This window comes from Argopecten irradians, chromosome 7 (genome assembly GCF_041381155.1).
Source record: "Argopecten irradians isolate NY chromosome 7, Ai_NY, whole genome shotgun sequence".
NCBI lineage: Eukaryota > Metazoa > Mollusca > Bivalvia > Pectinida > Pectinidae > Argopecten > Argopecten irradians.
Genome location: NC_091140.1, coordinates 22,450,289 through 22,465,106, shown reverse-complemented (window position 1 = coordinate 22,465,106; position 14,818 = coordinate 22,450,289). Strand labels below are relative to the sequence as shown.

Genomic DNA, 14,818 nt, shown 5'->3' with positions numbered 1-14,818 from the left:
AAAATAGATATTCAAGGGAGAACACTCTGTGTGTATTTGGCAGTCGGCAACGTGGTACTTCTTGTAATGCATGCCATTAATCAAGTCTGTCACTTGACATGAACCTGTCAAATCTGTCTCGCATACAACAGGGGTTCTCAAGCATTGTCTCAGTAGGTCTACTGACGCGGAAAACCACTGGACCGATTAACCTATTCCTTGGTATGTATTTTTTGTTCAGTGTTTATTGTAAAAAGTTCTATTTTCGGTTTGTTTATTTACTGACAAATAATTATTTTGGTAACTTAATATGAATATTTTACAAGGAGCACTTTTCCCCATATTTTTACCATACCACAAAGAAAGCAATATGTTGAAGGTGTACATTTCATACAGAAAATTGAACTTTACTTAATTTTGTATCTCTTTTACATTGTAACTGTTTTATAGATGTGTTATTCATGTATATAAAATGAAAGTAGAATATAGAATGATATCTTTCCCTCGATGTCTGAGTAATTGATACGGTAAAAATGCATGCTTATATAATGAGTGACACAGTTTCCCTTGAACCTTGTTATAAAATCATATTTAGTGAGGCACTAGGTCAACATATATATATCTATATAGAAGCGGCAAGGATTGTTACAGGGCTTCCAATTGTTACTAAAACTGAGTTTTTATACTGTGAAACCGGTTGGCTGCCACTTTCTAAGAGACGTAAGCTCGTAAACTTTCGATATTATATTCAATAGTCCATGGTATGGCACCAAGTTTCCTCATAGATATATTGCCTGATGATATTGGTAATTTAACACCTTATAGCTTACGAAATGCATATCAATTAAGATAACGCTACTATCGTTTACAATTATCTCAAAGTTCATTTTTTCCTTCTACTATACATTTTTGGAATGTTTTAGACCATAACATTAGAAATTCTCCTTCCATAAATTCTTTTAAACTCAATATAATGAAATCCATGAAAACAAATACAAACTTTAATTTTCCTTTTGCAACATATGGACCAAGAAAACTAAATATCCTCATTTGTTGTCTAAGAAACTGAGCAAATTCCCTAAATTATGACCTTTTTGGCGCAAATCTCACAGATTCTGCATATTGTCAGTGTGGACATCGCTGTGAGGATAGCTATCACTTCTTTTTTGTTTGCCCTCTGTATGCCAATCATCGAGCAATTCTCAACACTGAGTTATCATGGTACCAAGGCCCCATTAATGTTGATATTCTATGCAAAGGTGGTCTTAACATTTCAGTCATCAATAACATGAAAATTGCAAAAGCTGTACAACAATTCCTGGTAAGAACGGGTAGATTCGATTGATCGAAGATTCAATTGATCCACTCTCTCTCTTTCTCTCTCTCTCTCTCTCTGTCACACTTTCTCTCTCCCCCCCCCCTCCCCCCCCCCCCCCCCCTCTCTCTCTCTCTCTCTTTCGCTCTCTTACTTATTTCCTATATCATTACAAGTTGTCAAGAATTTTTTTTTCCATTTTTCATCACTTGTTTTACATATTATAATGGTATCACACGAATACTAAGAGTACAAATCAATTTCTTAACCAAATGAATGGGAATAATCTCTATCTTTCTCCCTCTCTCTTACTAGTTTAATGTTCTTGGTGTTTTATGTGAATTCATACTATTTTGTTCCATGTAATCATGTGACTATTCATTTATGTATGTTTATATTTTCTATATTTCAGGAGAAGTCACATATAAGTTGGAAAAACCTAATGACTTATCCTTTTGTCATTTTATGTCAATAAAATATGTGTAAACTAAAAACATATCTACATAACAATTTAATACATATACATAGTACTACACCATATGCAAACACATATATGCATGAGGCAATGATAATGCTTTCTTCATAATGAACATATTATTTTTATTCATTTAAAACATAAATATAATGTATATATTAAAGTTGAAAATTATAATAACTCGACCTATATGGTAAATATACATAAATTGAATTAACATATCCTGGAGATAATTGATATTTATTGTTAGCATTTACAATAACTACTTATAAAATAAGATCATTTATCATGTGACATTCTTAACTTTATGCCTCACATGATTTATACATGAACGTGTATCATAAGTTTGACGAATCCTGAGTACCTATGATCAATGGTGACACCATGTTAGATATATATATTCCGGTAAACCTGCCTATATTATTAGGTTTTTATTTTTTTTTATTTTCATGCCTTATATATATTGTGCAATTAAAAAAAAAAAAAAAAAAAATTAGGATATATATCGGTCTATTCATGGTTAGCTGTTTCAACTTATTTGTACCGTATGTCATGATGAGGCCATTTTAATTTCAGATCTAAATAAAAAATGGCAGACAAAGTATTAAACTGCAGATTCCGTCGACCAACAGCCTCATATCAGCTGTTCTGTTTTCCATGGGCCGGAGGAGGATCCAATTTCTATGCAAACTGGGGCAACATGGTGCCAGAATCTATCGAAGGTGAGACTGGAATATTTATAGCAGTGCAGTAAATCATAAAACTTAGAAGTGAAACTCAAGTGTTATCTAAAGAAACAACATAACATCGTAAATATTATAGCACTTGAAATTAACATAATATTTGGGTGCGAAGAAATGCTATAAACCAACTTATTCTTGGATGTGATTAAATTTTGTGCATTTCAGTGAAAAATACAGATAAAGTAGAACATATTATATGCCTATATCGCGAAATTAAATCTCTTCGAAAAAGTTGTTCAACATGAAATCGCAAAATTAAGTCACCACAAAAAAAAGTTAGTTTACAGTATCACATGTTTATCGATAATTTATGTATTGTTGTTTATAATATTTCTTATATCCACTTCAGTGACGGGTCTTACACTCCCCGGACGAGAGGGTCGGTTTAAGGAGCCGTGCTGCAGCTCCCTAGAAACCACAAAGAGGGAAATTATTGAAGCTATTCTACCAAAGTGTCGAGAGCGGCCATTTGCATTTTGGGGACACAGGTATGTACAACAATTTCATTCATCATTGGTGCAATACAATTTTGAGATAGCAAAATTCATGTTGATTGTGATGTTGTAATTTAAAACATTAATGGCAGTCATTAAATAAAGATACATATCCAGAAAGTGGTATAAAATTTGTTGACTTTTAAGATAAAAATGAATGAAGTGTGGGATAGTACTATATGAGTAGGTAGTGATAGTGTGACAGCTTTGTTGCAATAATGACATAGTTTATTCCGTCATTTTAAGTCATATTGATGGCTCCATTTATCTGTCCATCCTCTCGTCATCTTTCTTTCTTTACATTACTTGTACTTATCTCATCCTGGCTTTATCTCCAATACTACCTCTCAATGGAACTTTATATATACTTGGATCGGATGATGCATCATAAGTAGGTCACTGTGGCCTAATTTCCACTTATTTGGAATTGTAGTTTCCTAATTTGATCCAATTACCAATGAATCTGTTTTGTTCTCTAGCTCAGTAAGATTAAATCTGTCCTGATAGTAGTGTTCATTCTTTAGTCTAGGAGCTTTGATGTGTTTTGATGTGGCGAGGACTCTGAAGGAGGAATACAACCTTGAACCTGGAAGACTGTTTGTGTCTGGAGTCTCTGCCCCCCATGTAAGTTCATCTCCAACTAACCTTGGTAACCATGGTAACTCTTCGCTTCCCATGTAAGTTCATCTCTAACACCTTGGTAACTCCGGTCTTTCACTGCTCACATTAGCCTGTCTTTATGATTACTGTGAATCATTTTAATATTTTACAAATTTTCGTAATTTTGGTTAAAGGGTTATTTCTAATTCATCCAATTCCTGATATTTAACTGATTATTTCTGCAAGAATAATTGCCTATACAGTATTAAAAAAAAAAAAATTCGATGAATTTCTCTCAGTGAGTAACATTGATGGAGTTAGAGACTACACAGCAAATAAGCCTTTTATATGACTTGATATATGCTATATACATTATGTACATGTATAATTATGTCTTATATTTTATTCCATATTTTTTAAGTCGGAGGAAAGAAAGAAGAATAAAGTTTATGTAAAGAATCTTAATGATGAGGAATTCAAAGATTTTCTAAAGAAACTGGGTAAGTTTTGATGTAATATTGTTTTCCACTCCATGCCAATGCCTGCTATGCTTTTGGCGTTTGCGATAATAGTCATGTTATTGATCCCCCTTTTCAGAAAGCAATTTTGTAAGAAATTTGTGCTCTAGCCTTCCATATTTTGTGTAATGTGTATATAATACACTTTTGTTTTGAAGGTGGGACTCCAGATGAAATCCTCAAAAGTGAGGAACTGATGGCCCTGTTTCTACCTCCACTGAGGGCAGACTATGGAATAGTGGACCAGTTTGAGTAAGTATAGATATTTTGTCTTCATTTCTCTGAATTAATATTCCTGTATTTCATGTCAGAGTTTTATGTATAAAAGGAAAAGGTTCATGTGGCTTGTAGATAGTATTTATATGATCTCTGTCACTCAGCTGACATAGCATGCTTCCTTCGCTATGTGGTAGGTCAGCTGTTCAAGTAACACGTCGCCTTGTGTTACTGAACACCTGGGCCATTTTCGTTTATTCGGATCAACCGGTTCGACCGTTGGTTAAAGTCATTATTTCAAGTATAAATCCTGATGGACCTGCAGTTTTTGATACAGGCCTGTGAGATTATTGCCAAGGCTGGTCTGAAAACAATGTAAAATCATCAGGTCTGTCTTTACTTAATAAACGAACAACTAGGTCCAACCAGTCAAACCGTATAATCGAAAACGGCCCTGGTATCAAACTGACACCCCGTCACCCTGTACTGCAGTACCCTGTAACGTATACCCCATAGTGGTAGCAACAGTGGAACCCAAACTTACTCAGCTGGGCCCAAACTTATTCAGCTTGGTCACTGACAGAACCTTGCCGAAGCAGAGATTCGCCTCTTACATCGATTCGCCTCTTGGACAATCAAGCTGAACTTTTTATGACTTAGAATCAGTAAATTATTTCTGGTATACAGAATTTCAATAATTAAGTACTTATTTATTTCAACTGTAATCAACTTTTCATTTGCTAATATATCTTTCCTACATGTAACTGTAAAATTAGAAATTATTTACAATATTCCAGACCTGCACATTGATTAGTCATTAATTAATAAAAGAATCATTATAAACTTCCAGAAATCAAGGGGAATAACTCTAATCAAAATATCTTACAATCATTCGCTTCAATCCTTTGATAAAATGAAATATCCTTTATTTTACAGCTATGACCTTTAACAACATCTGATGAAATGAACTCCCCTTTATTTTAACAGCTATGACCTTGAACAACCTCTGATGAAATGAACCCCCATTTTTTTACAGATATGACTTTGAAAAACCTCTGATGAAATGTTTATTTTACAGCTATGACCTTGAAAAACCTCTGATAAAATGAACCCTCTATTGTTTTACTGATATGAACAACCTCTCCTTTATTTTAAAGCTATGACCTTGAACAACCGCCACCTCTGACCTGCCCTATTGACATAACAGATGGGGAGTTTGACATCAAACATAATCTCAAAGGTATGTATCCACACTAAAACAATACACTAATGTAAGACATATATGAAGCGAAGCAATCTTTAAACTAATAGTAGGCTTTTATGTATAGCCTACCAATATACTGCCATATTATATACTAAATGCTCCCCAAATTCCCTTTGGCGTATTGACTATATGGTTCAGTATTTTGATGTGAAGCCTCAGTCAATACTTATACCTTGATTCATATATTTTGTCCTGTAACTATAAAGTTCTTCCACAAGTGGGTCAGTATTGATGGCCAAAAGTAATCTGTTTGATGGTTTCCTTGGTCACAGAGTTGAATCAATGTTGTCTTTGCAGCTTGATTTACTTCAAAATGTTCGATATCTGAATTTCCAGCTCTTCTTGCAAATGACTCCTTGGAGTCTGAATTAGCCACTATGCCAAGTTAATGAATAACTTCCACACTAAAGACTGATCCATACCATCCCTTATCACTTAACAATGCCAACAGCTCACTACTCTTCCAATCTTGATCCTCAGTGATTTTGCATACATTGAATTGTTGATTGAGCTTTATGTATTCTATTAATAGCTATGGTAACTTCAGGAAGACCCCCCCCCCCTCATACATGCAGTGAGTTGCATGTGTATTTTGGGGAAGCTGCAGTATATCTATGGTGTGTTTCTTTGCAATAATGGGTTCTCTTGTCCATTGTATAGTGCTATATCACTGACACATACTGCCAGAGATACTGGACATCACATCCCACCTGGTTACATTTTACTGACAATGGGTTAACCAGTCGTCCCAAGTCCTGTGGTATTAAACTTAAATAGAAGAGTTGCAGCTGAACTTTTTTCCATCTTGACATACTTGCCAAACCGGATAACAGACTCCTACTGTATATTCTGTCCATCACTCCACCACTAGGGTATCAACCAATACATTGGTACAATATCATGTTTGGATCCATTCACACCATTTCTAAAATGTCTCTTGTTTCCTATATGAAATATTGGGTCCCACTGAGGGACGCTGGCGTATTGAATCTATCTAGCTATTATACACTCTAAATTTAGTTTCTCTGATATCATAGTATGCACCCAAGCAGAATGCTAGGTCAAAAAATCATGATGTGGTTAAATCTTTCACAATTTTACCAGTTTCCTTTCTCTCTGAAAGATTCTTTCAGTTCCTTTGACCTTGCTTGCTTTCTGCAACTGCTTTGATTCATCATCTCTCATGACTTCTTTGCGAACTATTGTCTTCAATATTTGTTTTCCTTTTTGTATCCCTCTCTCCAGTTCTTTGAAGTAACAAAGTATGTCAAATTCTATCATCTTGCAAAAATAAAACAATGCGATGTTTTATTTGGAAGCCTGTGGATAATACCATCGCTGATTGTATATTCAGTTATGAAGTTTGAATGAATAATTATTTATTTTAATGTAAATGTTAAGTGAATATGGTATTGTGATCTCTGAAAGGAGAAAATATACGTATAAGTCTGTCTGTCATCGTCATAGACCCTGTTCATTGCACTATATATATATATATATATATACAAAGCAATACCTTCCCGTCTGATGTTCTTGTTGGACATAAACTCATTAATATGACTGCAACCTCTTGTATTGTCTTGCGGTAAAAGCGGTCAGATTTAGGATATTTTCTCTTCTATCAGAGTTCTTGTCCGATGACTTCCATAGCAATAATAAAATTTTTATTCAATGAAATTCAATAGAAAATGTAGTTTCTTCTGCTGCTGCTTAGTGCCTAGAATGTGGAAGTAGGACGGATCTGTGTTTTTGGCGGTATCCTTTAGTGACATAGTACTGTGAAAATGGCAGAAGTTCATACCATGTTGTATGGAGAAACAACAAGATAATACCGCAGTCTTCTAAAATATATAAATCATACACGTGTGCCCCTAAATCACCTTAACTGATAAGAATAGTTCAATGTTACATAACCAGTAGATGCTTCAGTGTGACGTTTTGATGGCCAGTAATATGTGTACATTATCACTTTCATTTCGAAGACAACTCGTACACTTTTACATCTGTGTCTGATCAATGTGATAGTGTATACCTCGTACAAGTCATCGAAACATCATGTGATGGTGTATCATCGAAACGATGATAGTGTATACCTCGCACAAGTCATCGAAACATCAAGTGATGGTGTATACATGTACATCGTACAAGTCATCGAAACGATGATAGTGTATACATCGTACAAGTCATCGAAACGATGATAGTGTATACATCGTACAAGTCATCGAAACGATGGTAGTGTATACATCGAACAAGTCATTGAAACATCATGTGATGGTGTATACATCGTACAAGTCATCGAAACGATGATAGTGTATACATCGTACAAGTCATCGAAACGATGGTAGTGTATACATCGAACAAGTCATTGAAACATCATGTGATGGTGTATACATCGTACAAGTCATCGAAACGATGATAGTGTATACATCGTACAAGTCATCGAAACGATGATAGTGTATACATCGTACAAGTCATCGAAACGATGATAGTGTATACATCGTACAAGTCATCGAAACGATGGTAGTGTATACATCGAACAAGTCATTGAAACATCATGTGATGGTGTATACATCGTACAAGTCATCGAAACATCATGTGATGGTGTATACATCGTACAAGTCATCGAAACGATGATAGTGTATACATCGTACAAGTCATCGAAACGATGGTAGTGTATACATCGAACAAGTCATTGAAACATCATGTGATGGTGTAAACATCGTACAAGTCATCGAAACGATGATAGTGTATACATCGTACAAGTCATCAAAACGATGATAGTTTATACATCGTACAAGTCATCAAAACGATGATAGTTTATACATCGTACAAGTCATCAAAACGATGATAGTGTATACATCGTACAAGTCATCGAAACACCAGACAAAACGTATAACGTATTAACTGGCTATATAACAACTATCATTGCATAATTCATAATTTATAAAAAATATAGTGCTTAGGAACACATGAGTTGTCGATATGACATTAAACGAAATGAAAGCTAAAACCAAACCATCTCATTATTGTTTATAATCCATTAGATTTACGACGCGTGAAGATGTGTAGATTGTTGTTACATCACATGGCTAAACTGAACGGCTAAAGCAGTATTATCACATTCATTATGATCTTATGTCGATTGTGTCATTGTCTACTGTTATGTTCATATATCACATTGATTTATGTACTTTCGTTTTCAGCCTGGGGCGAAGTGACCACAGGAAAACTGTCCATCAAAATGTTACCTGGAGGTCATTTTTACCTGAAGGAGAAAGATAACATGATGAGAATTCTGGAGAATATATCGTCCTACTACTTCGAATAGCATATAAATTAATGTTCATACATTCATTGTCATGATATTCTACTTCGAATAATACATGAATGATTGTTATATATATAAAAGATGTGTCTGAAATGGAACATGTTGCAAGCGGAATGTTGGGTATGGGAGATTGTATGCTTGACAGGTATACTATTTATATAATTATATTAAAGTGATTTAGATGAAGGTTGTTGCTTTATACATAATTGTTGTTTGACAGGTGCTAGAGGTTGTGTTATAGAAACCAAAACAGTGTTCACTGTCATATCAAACATTAATTCAACTTCAACATTGATTTTTAGACATTGTTATTAATAAAGATTATTTTGATAATTTTCCTCTTTTTTTATCATGTTTATGTAAAAGAGAAATCACCTGACAGTACATTTGCCACATCTCAATATCATTAGAGATGGCGACCTGACCCAAATCTAGCTAAATCTGGCATGGATATGTATGATGGGGACACTGGTACTATAATAGCGAAGCAGGGATCAGTCATTATTTCGGACACTTTGCCTTTTTCATGATTTTCGGTACAAGTCTTACCTACATGTACCTATATATTTGACCTTATTTAATCGTCTTTGATATTGAGTTGTGGCTTTGTATAGAGTTGATAGCTGTTTTCTTTCTTCCTGTTCATTATAGAAGTAGCCACGGCTTGGTCAAATACACATCTTACAAGTCTTGGTCAAATCCTGATTAGTCTACTATCTTATATGATATTTATTACCAACATGCACATTATTACACATGTTATACAAGTAATTGAAGATCACATATGGAGTTATTTAAAATTACTTTCTGGGTATGTTAATGAAAAGTCACAACACGAACATCGTGAACACTGTATACATTGGAATTATCAAAACCTTAAGATCATTCAAATCTAAACGTATTCGTTCTTTCAATGTTTTTTTTCAATAAAGACTCTTTTTAAAATAAATACATTTATGAAATAAACTGAGGAATTGTTATATCTAAGTTAAAACTATTCACTAAATCCCAATGAAGCATTTTTTTTACTATTGTCATTCTATTTAGAACGTCGTGCGATACCACTCTTTTAATGGGAAATAGAATAATAAAAACATAACTGCAGTCGCTTATCGTCTTACAAAGAAACCGACGCCGAAAGATTTCAACAAAGACTAATTACGTTCACCATACATAATGATATTGTCTCACTAAATTCGTTAATCAAATGCATGTTCCAATTGTAGTAATTGCTTTCCGAGGTTTGCTACTAATACAAGGATGAGAAGTAGATTTATATTGACTGTGGGGATGTTACAGAAACATATAAAGCATTTTCAACTTTTATTTATGTGTTTTGTTTACAAAATAATCATTAAGATCTCGCATATAAAAACTTAACCCTATTCATCCTAATATTCGTTATAATATCAACTAAAAAACTCATTAAATAAGGTCAACTTTAATCATATGAATACATACGGACTCGCATGACAATGAACAATTAAAATAGATTAGACGTTTCGGGGGTGTAAGCGACATCTGTTTCATTGGTGACATCCGCAATATCACAACGATGACACTACAGGGTATTTAAAACAAATACTGAAACGTCTGACCTATAATTAGAATAGAGAACACAATCTGTCATGAAAAGAACGCGAAGACGTCTTTAGAATTGTCCCCGCAAAATTATTATGGAAAATATAACCAGAAAGTTTCAAAACATTCAAAAACTCTTTATTTTAATAATAATTATAATTTTGATCGCAGTATACATGTATATAACAACAAATTTCAAATTTACGTAACGTGCTATACATAATATAGTTTATTTATCGCGTTGCATGTATACTCTTATATAAAATATATACAGTATAGGTATTTAGTAATAGTGATATAAAAAATCAATTAGTTATGTACAATAAACACAATAAAATACACACACCTTCCTTACTGCTGTGTGTATCCTGGGTGATCACGACCCAGTTTATAATTCTTCATAGGAAAACATTAGAGAAAATAAGTAAACATCACAAGTAAGGGGAATTTCCTTAACTTCTGTAATGCTTTCCTATTGGACATGCTAAGTTAGATATTTTCCAGGAATGGTTATAAAACTGGTGGTTATGTTAGTGATGTTTTAATGGTTTCGTATATAAGACATTGTAAGATATCAGGTAAGTTTTACTAGCAACTATCCAGTCATATATATATTCCTGAAGAGCCATCATGAAATGGTGAAGGAAGAGGAAAGCCGTTGACTTTTGTTTTTTTACATATTCAAATCTACATGGACACGTACTTTTTTCTTGGTATATATATATATATACTTAAACAACAATAACAGCAATCGTATTCTGATGACATGTAATGTATGCTCGAATGCTTTTATCTTTTGGTTAGACAATTATATAATATCCCAAATTTATCAAAACCCCTAAGAAATATTTTGATTTAGGTTTGAAATCGATTCTGTTCTTCTTATTTATTATTTTTCACCCCCGTATCAGGCATTCAGTGTCTATTAATAAAACTTCTCATAATATTAATGGAATTGTGTTAAATTAAATAGTAATGAAACAATGTGTTAATTATCTAAAATAACTAGATATCACATAAATACCGATATGACAAGATATTTGGTCATAAGTACGTGTAACATGGCTGCGGGTCTGTCCATGGATAAACGTTCTGGAAGTTCTGTAACGATGCACCATTACAGAACGCCTGTGGAAATGTTGGCAGTGGGGTCGTATCACAAGGTGTACCAGTAATACTGGGGAAAGTCTGACCCTGCTGGAACGCCTGGTCCATAAACAGTTTGTCCTCCAGGGACTGACTGTCCGTTATATCACCTAACCTCTGGTCACCGAGAGGGATAGACGGACTTTGGACAGTAGATGCAAATCCGTCCGCAAACACTGGTTGCTGGGTTTGGAATGTTTCGGATTGTTGAGATAAAAATGTAGCAATCCAGTCGGTATTCTGGTCGGGAATTCCCGGCGATATGGACGCACTACTGGACATTCCGTCAGAACTGTCCGAGAATGACCGAGGACTGCAGGTATCGAGACTCTGATCACAGCGAGGCATGGCGAAATTGTCCCGGATACTGTCAGTCCAGGGTCCGGCGAGAAGTTCCTGTAACTCGGTCTGTCCGAGGATTGAATCCAGCGTATCTGTCGGAAGTTCGTGATTTGTCACATCTGAGCACAACTGAAGGTCTGCTGGTGTATTTCCTTGGGGCTGCAACACCTGTTCGGAGTCCAACCCTTCCAGACTAGACGCAGGCTCAATGAAAAATGACGGAGGTAAGTTACGTTTACGTAATGGAACCTTTGTTGAGGTTGGTTTAGATTTTTTATCAGTACAACATTTTTCGTGTAAAGTTTTCGGGTCAAATAAAGCCTGAAGGGATTTGATTTGAAGTCCTATTTGAGTGGTTTCCTTCCTGGAGCTTTTAGATTGGCCCCCATTACACAATTGTCCCTGTAAGTCTACATGTCTACCGTCTGAATAAGCTGTAGAAGAATTCCCACACCGCTTTAACTGTTTTTGTAGATATTTTCTGTGATTAACTTTCCGTTTGGACCGAGATGGTTTATCTAGAGCTAATTTTATATTACTAGATGCCATGTCAACAAAACTAAGTAAGTTTGTTGTCTCAGAATCGTGAAGTCGTGAGTTGGTTGATGCTCTTGTCTCCCCAACATCCGATAGGAATGCCATCGACATTACGCTAGTCATTCTGATACTGGTAGATTTTTTGATGTATAACACCTTTGTCTTAAAATATCACTTCACGTCAAATGAGGCAAGTTAAGTCCATATGTAGTTGAATTCAAATCGTTTCCCAAGTACACTGGTGAACCTGTTCAGTTGCATTGGCAAATTGAAGACTTGGAGCCGTGAATGATAAACAAGTCATATTCTCCTTGGAGTTCATGCTACACCACATGGTCGTGTTTCACTTCAAACTTTCTCGTGAAACAGTTTTCATGAGTTTTCAATGCAAAACCGTAGTCATTGGCCATCTAGACGTAACTCCGCCGTAGTTTGCATGCCGCCATATTGGTTTATCCTCAACTCAATGCGGATATTTACCTGGGTTTAGCCACTGTTTAATGCTCCCGTTCACCCAGTTGTCGACTGAGATATTCATTTGGTGTACCGAGTTTTAATCCCTATCACAACTCTGACGTTCTCTTCATTAATGACTGTCATCTCCTCCCCAGATCCACCACCAGAGGGGACCGAAGGGGCCTGGCCAAACTAAAAGTCCTAATTTAACATAAAGTACGTCGTTTTAATGTGAAACTAATTAATAAAATGTTGATAAAATTCAAAAGGGTGAATAAAAATTAAAAATACAAAATTGGGTTGCCAATGAAGCTAGACAACTTTATTTAATTTTCATTTCGACATCTTTCGCTATGCTTTAAGAATGCATAGGATAGTTTTGAGTTGTAAAGCTTATAGATAGAACTCATATAACTTCATTTTTTGACACATGTATGCCCCTCCGGAGCCCCCCAATATGGTGATGAGTTTATCGCGAGCGACCCTCCCCGTCCTAACTTTACAGTTTTTACGGTCCACGGCAGCCACTGAATGGCTGGAACCATCACACGGACAAAACTGCTATAAAGTGTTGACTCTGTTCTCCCGTACAGGTGCGTCCTCGTACTCTCCGAGATGTTCACCTCATAAAGCTCTCCAATTTATCAGGCTTAAAAATCGCTTAAACCTTCCGTGTCTTATGGCGCTTCTTGTTGTATTCACAAACCCAGTCAATATGTCTATTTGTTGGCGTTTGGGACACCTTTAGGAAAAGGATAATTAATTCAGTTTTATGTTTAAGACTTCCCTTTGAATTACTTGTCCATCATTGACTTGATCTAAAGCTTACAATCGCTCTCGAGAAAGGTTCACTTGAATATCACAAAAACGTACCTGCTTTACACGCAAACACTTCTTTCTCGTTGGAATAAACATGAATATTTAGTAATTCTTTTTAGCATCAACGCCCCATTTATGTTTCAAAGCTATTTTTTATCATTCTGAAAGCTTGACGAAGAGTTGTATTTTAATACTGATGGTTAGAACAATGTCGAGAAGCCAATCCATGACGCCAATCAATTTCGTTTCTCTATTTTAGAAATTAACCACACAACTCCTTTTGTATACTAGCAATGACTTGGCTTAGTCGTAGGGATATGCCTGCCAATGTTTTACAAGAATTAGGATATCATTCAATAAATGTTCATCACCTATCAGATTAAGATATAAATACACATAGTGTTGGAAATAAATATAAACTTGCACTACATGTACTAGTGTATGTATTAATTGCTGGATGAGACAGACATCCAAAATACCCACAGCTGGATGGGGAGAGGTGTCTGGCTATCATAGATATTAACAACAACAATAATCTGATCAACTAAAATAATCATAACATCCCTGTAAATGCTGCCAATCTAGTTTTTTTTAACAATACTCAATTAAATTTCAGTGCGAAAAAGGTAATTTACACGTCGAAAGGTTAAGAGTTCATATCAGTTTCTAACTCTTACCTTGGTCATCTACTGTACACATTAGTGTCCATTCCAGGAAAGACTCGTGATCTCATGTTATCATTGGAGGATAATGATACTGAATGACAAGCATAGCAATTGTGTAATTATAAATAGTACATGTGAATTGAAATTTGAGCAAAAAAAATAGGAAAAAAGAAATTATCATCATTTTGTATGTTAATTGATTTTTTTATATATATATTGCAAATATGTTTAACTAGTTACATCAACCCACCAAATCTTGTTGAAATGAATTAATTAATTTAGTAATGAAACAAGGTTATATATGGGAAATGTCATTTAAGAAAGATTTGCCAAATGTGTA

The 14,818-nt window shown here is 34.9% G+C and overlaps 2 protein-coding genes across 2 annotated transcripts; one reads left to right on the top strand and one right to left on the bottom strand.

Annotated features, from left to right (window-relative positions):
• The first annotated feature begins 9 nt into the window (after nt 1–9).
• On the top strand, nt 10–9,269 carry LOC138327872 (S-acyl fatty acid synthase thioesterase, medium chain-like). The gene is made up of 8 exons (XM_069274311.1): nt 10–201; nt 2,346–2,491; nt 2,862–3,000; nt 3,531–3,630; nt 4,028–4,106; nt 4,283–4,376; nt 5,498–5,580; nt 8,808–9,269. The coding sequence occupies exons 2-8, from the start codon at nt 2,359–2,361 to the stop codon at nt 8,930–8,932; spliced, it is 753 nt and encodes a 250-aa protein (XP_069130412.1). The 5' UTR covers nt 10–201; nt 2,346–2,358; the 3' UTR covers nt 8,933–9,269.
• A 1,783-nt stretch (nt 9,270–11,052) lies between these two features.
• Nucleotides 11,053–13,041, bottom strand: LOC138326864 (uncharacterized). The gene has a single exon (XM_069272852.1). It carries the CDS (start codon nt 12,659–12,661, stop codon nt 11,558–11,560), a length of 1,104 nt encoding a protein of 367 aa, XP_069128953.1. The 5' UTR covers nt 12,662–13,041; the 3' UTR covers nt 11,053–11,557.
• Between the last annotated feature and the right edge of the window lie 1,777 nt (nt 13,042–14,818).

Bases quoted from the DNA above. Each gene is read 5' to 3' on its own strand.
- LOC138326864 (XM_069272852.1), bottom strand. From the start codon at position 12,661: ATGACTAGCGTAATGTCGATGGCATTCCTATCGGATGTTGGGGAGACA.
- LOC138327872 (XM_069274311.1), top strand. From the start codon at position 2,359: ATGGCAGACAAAGTATTAAACTGCAGATTCCGTCGACCAACAGCCTCA. The intron at 4,377-5,497 runs GTAAGTATAGAT...TTTATTTTAAAG, and splicing joins GGAATAGTGGACCAGTTTGA to CTATGACCTTGAACAACCGC. The intron at 5,581-8,807 runs GTATGTATCCAC...TTTCGTTTTCAG, and splicing joins CATCAAACATAATCTCAAAG to CCTGGGGCGAAGTGACCACA.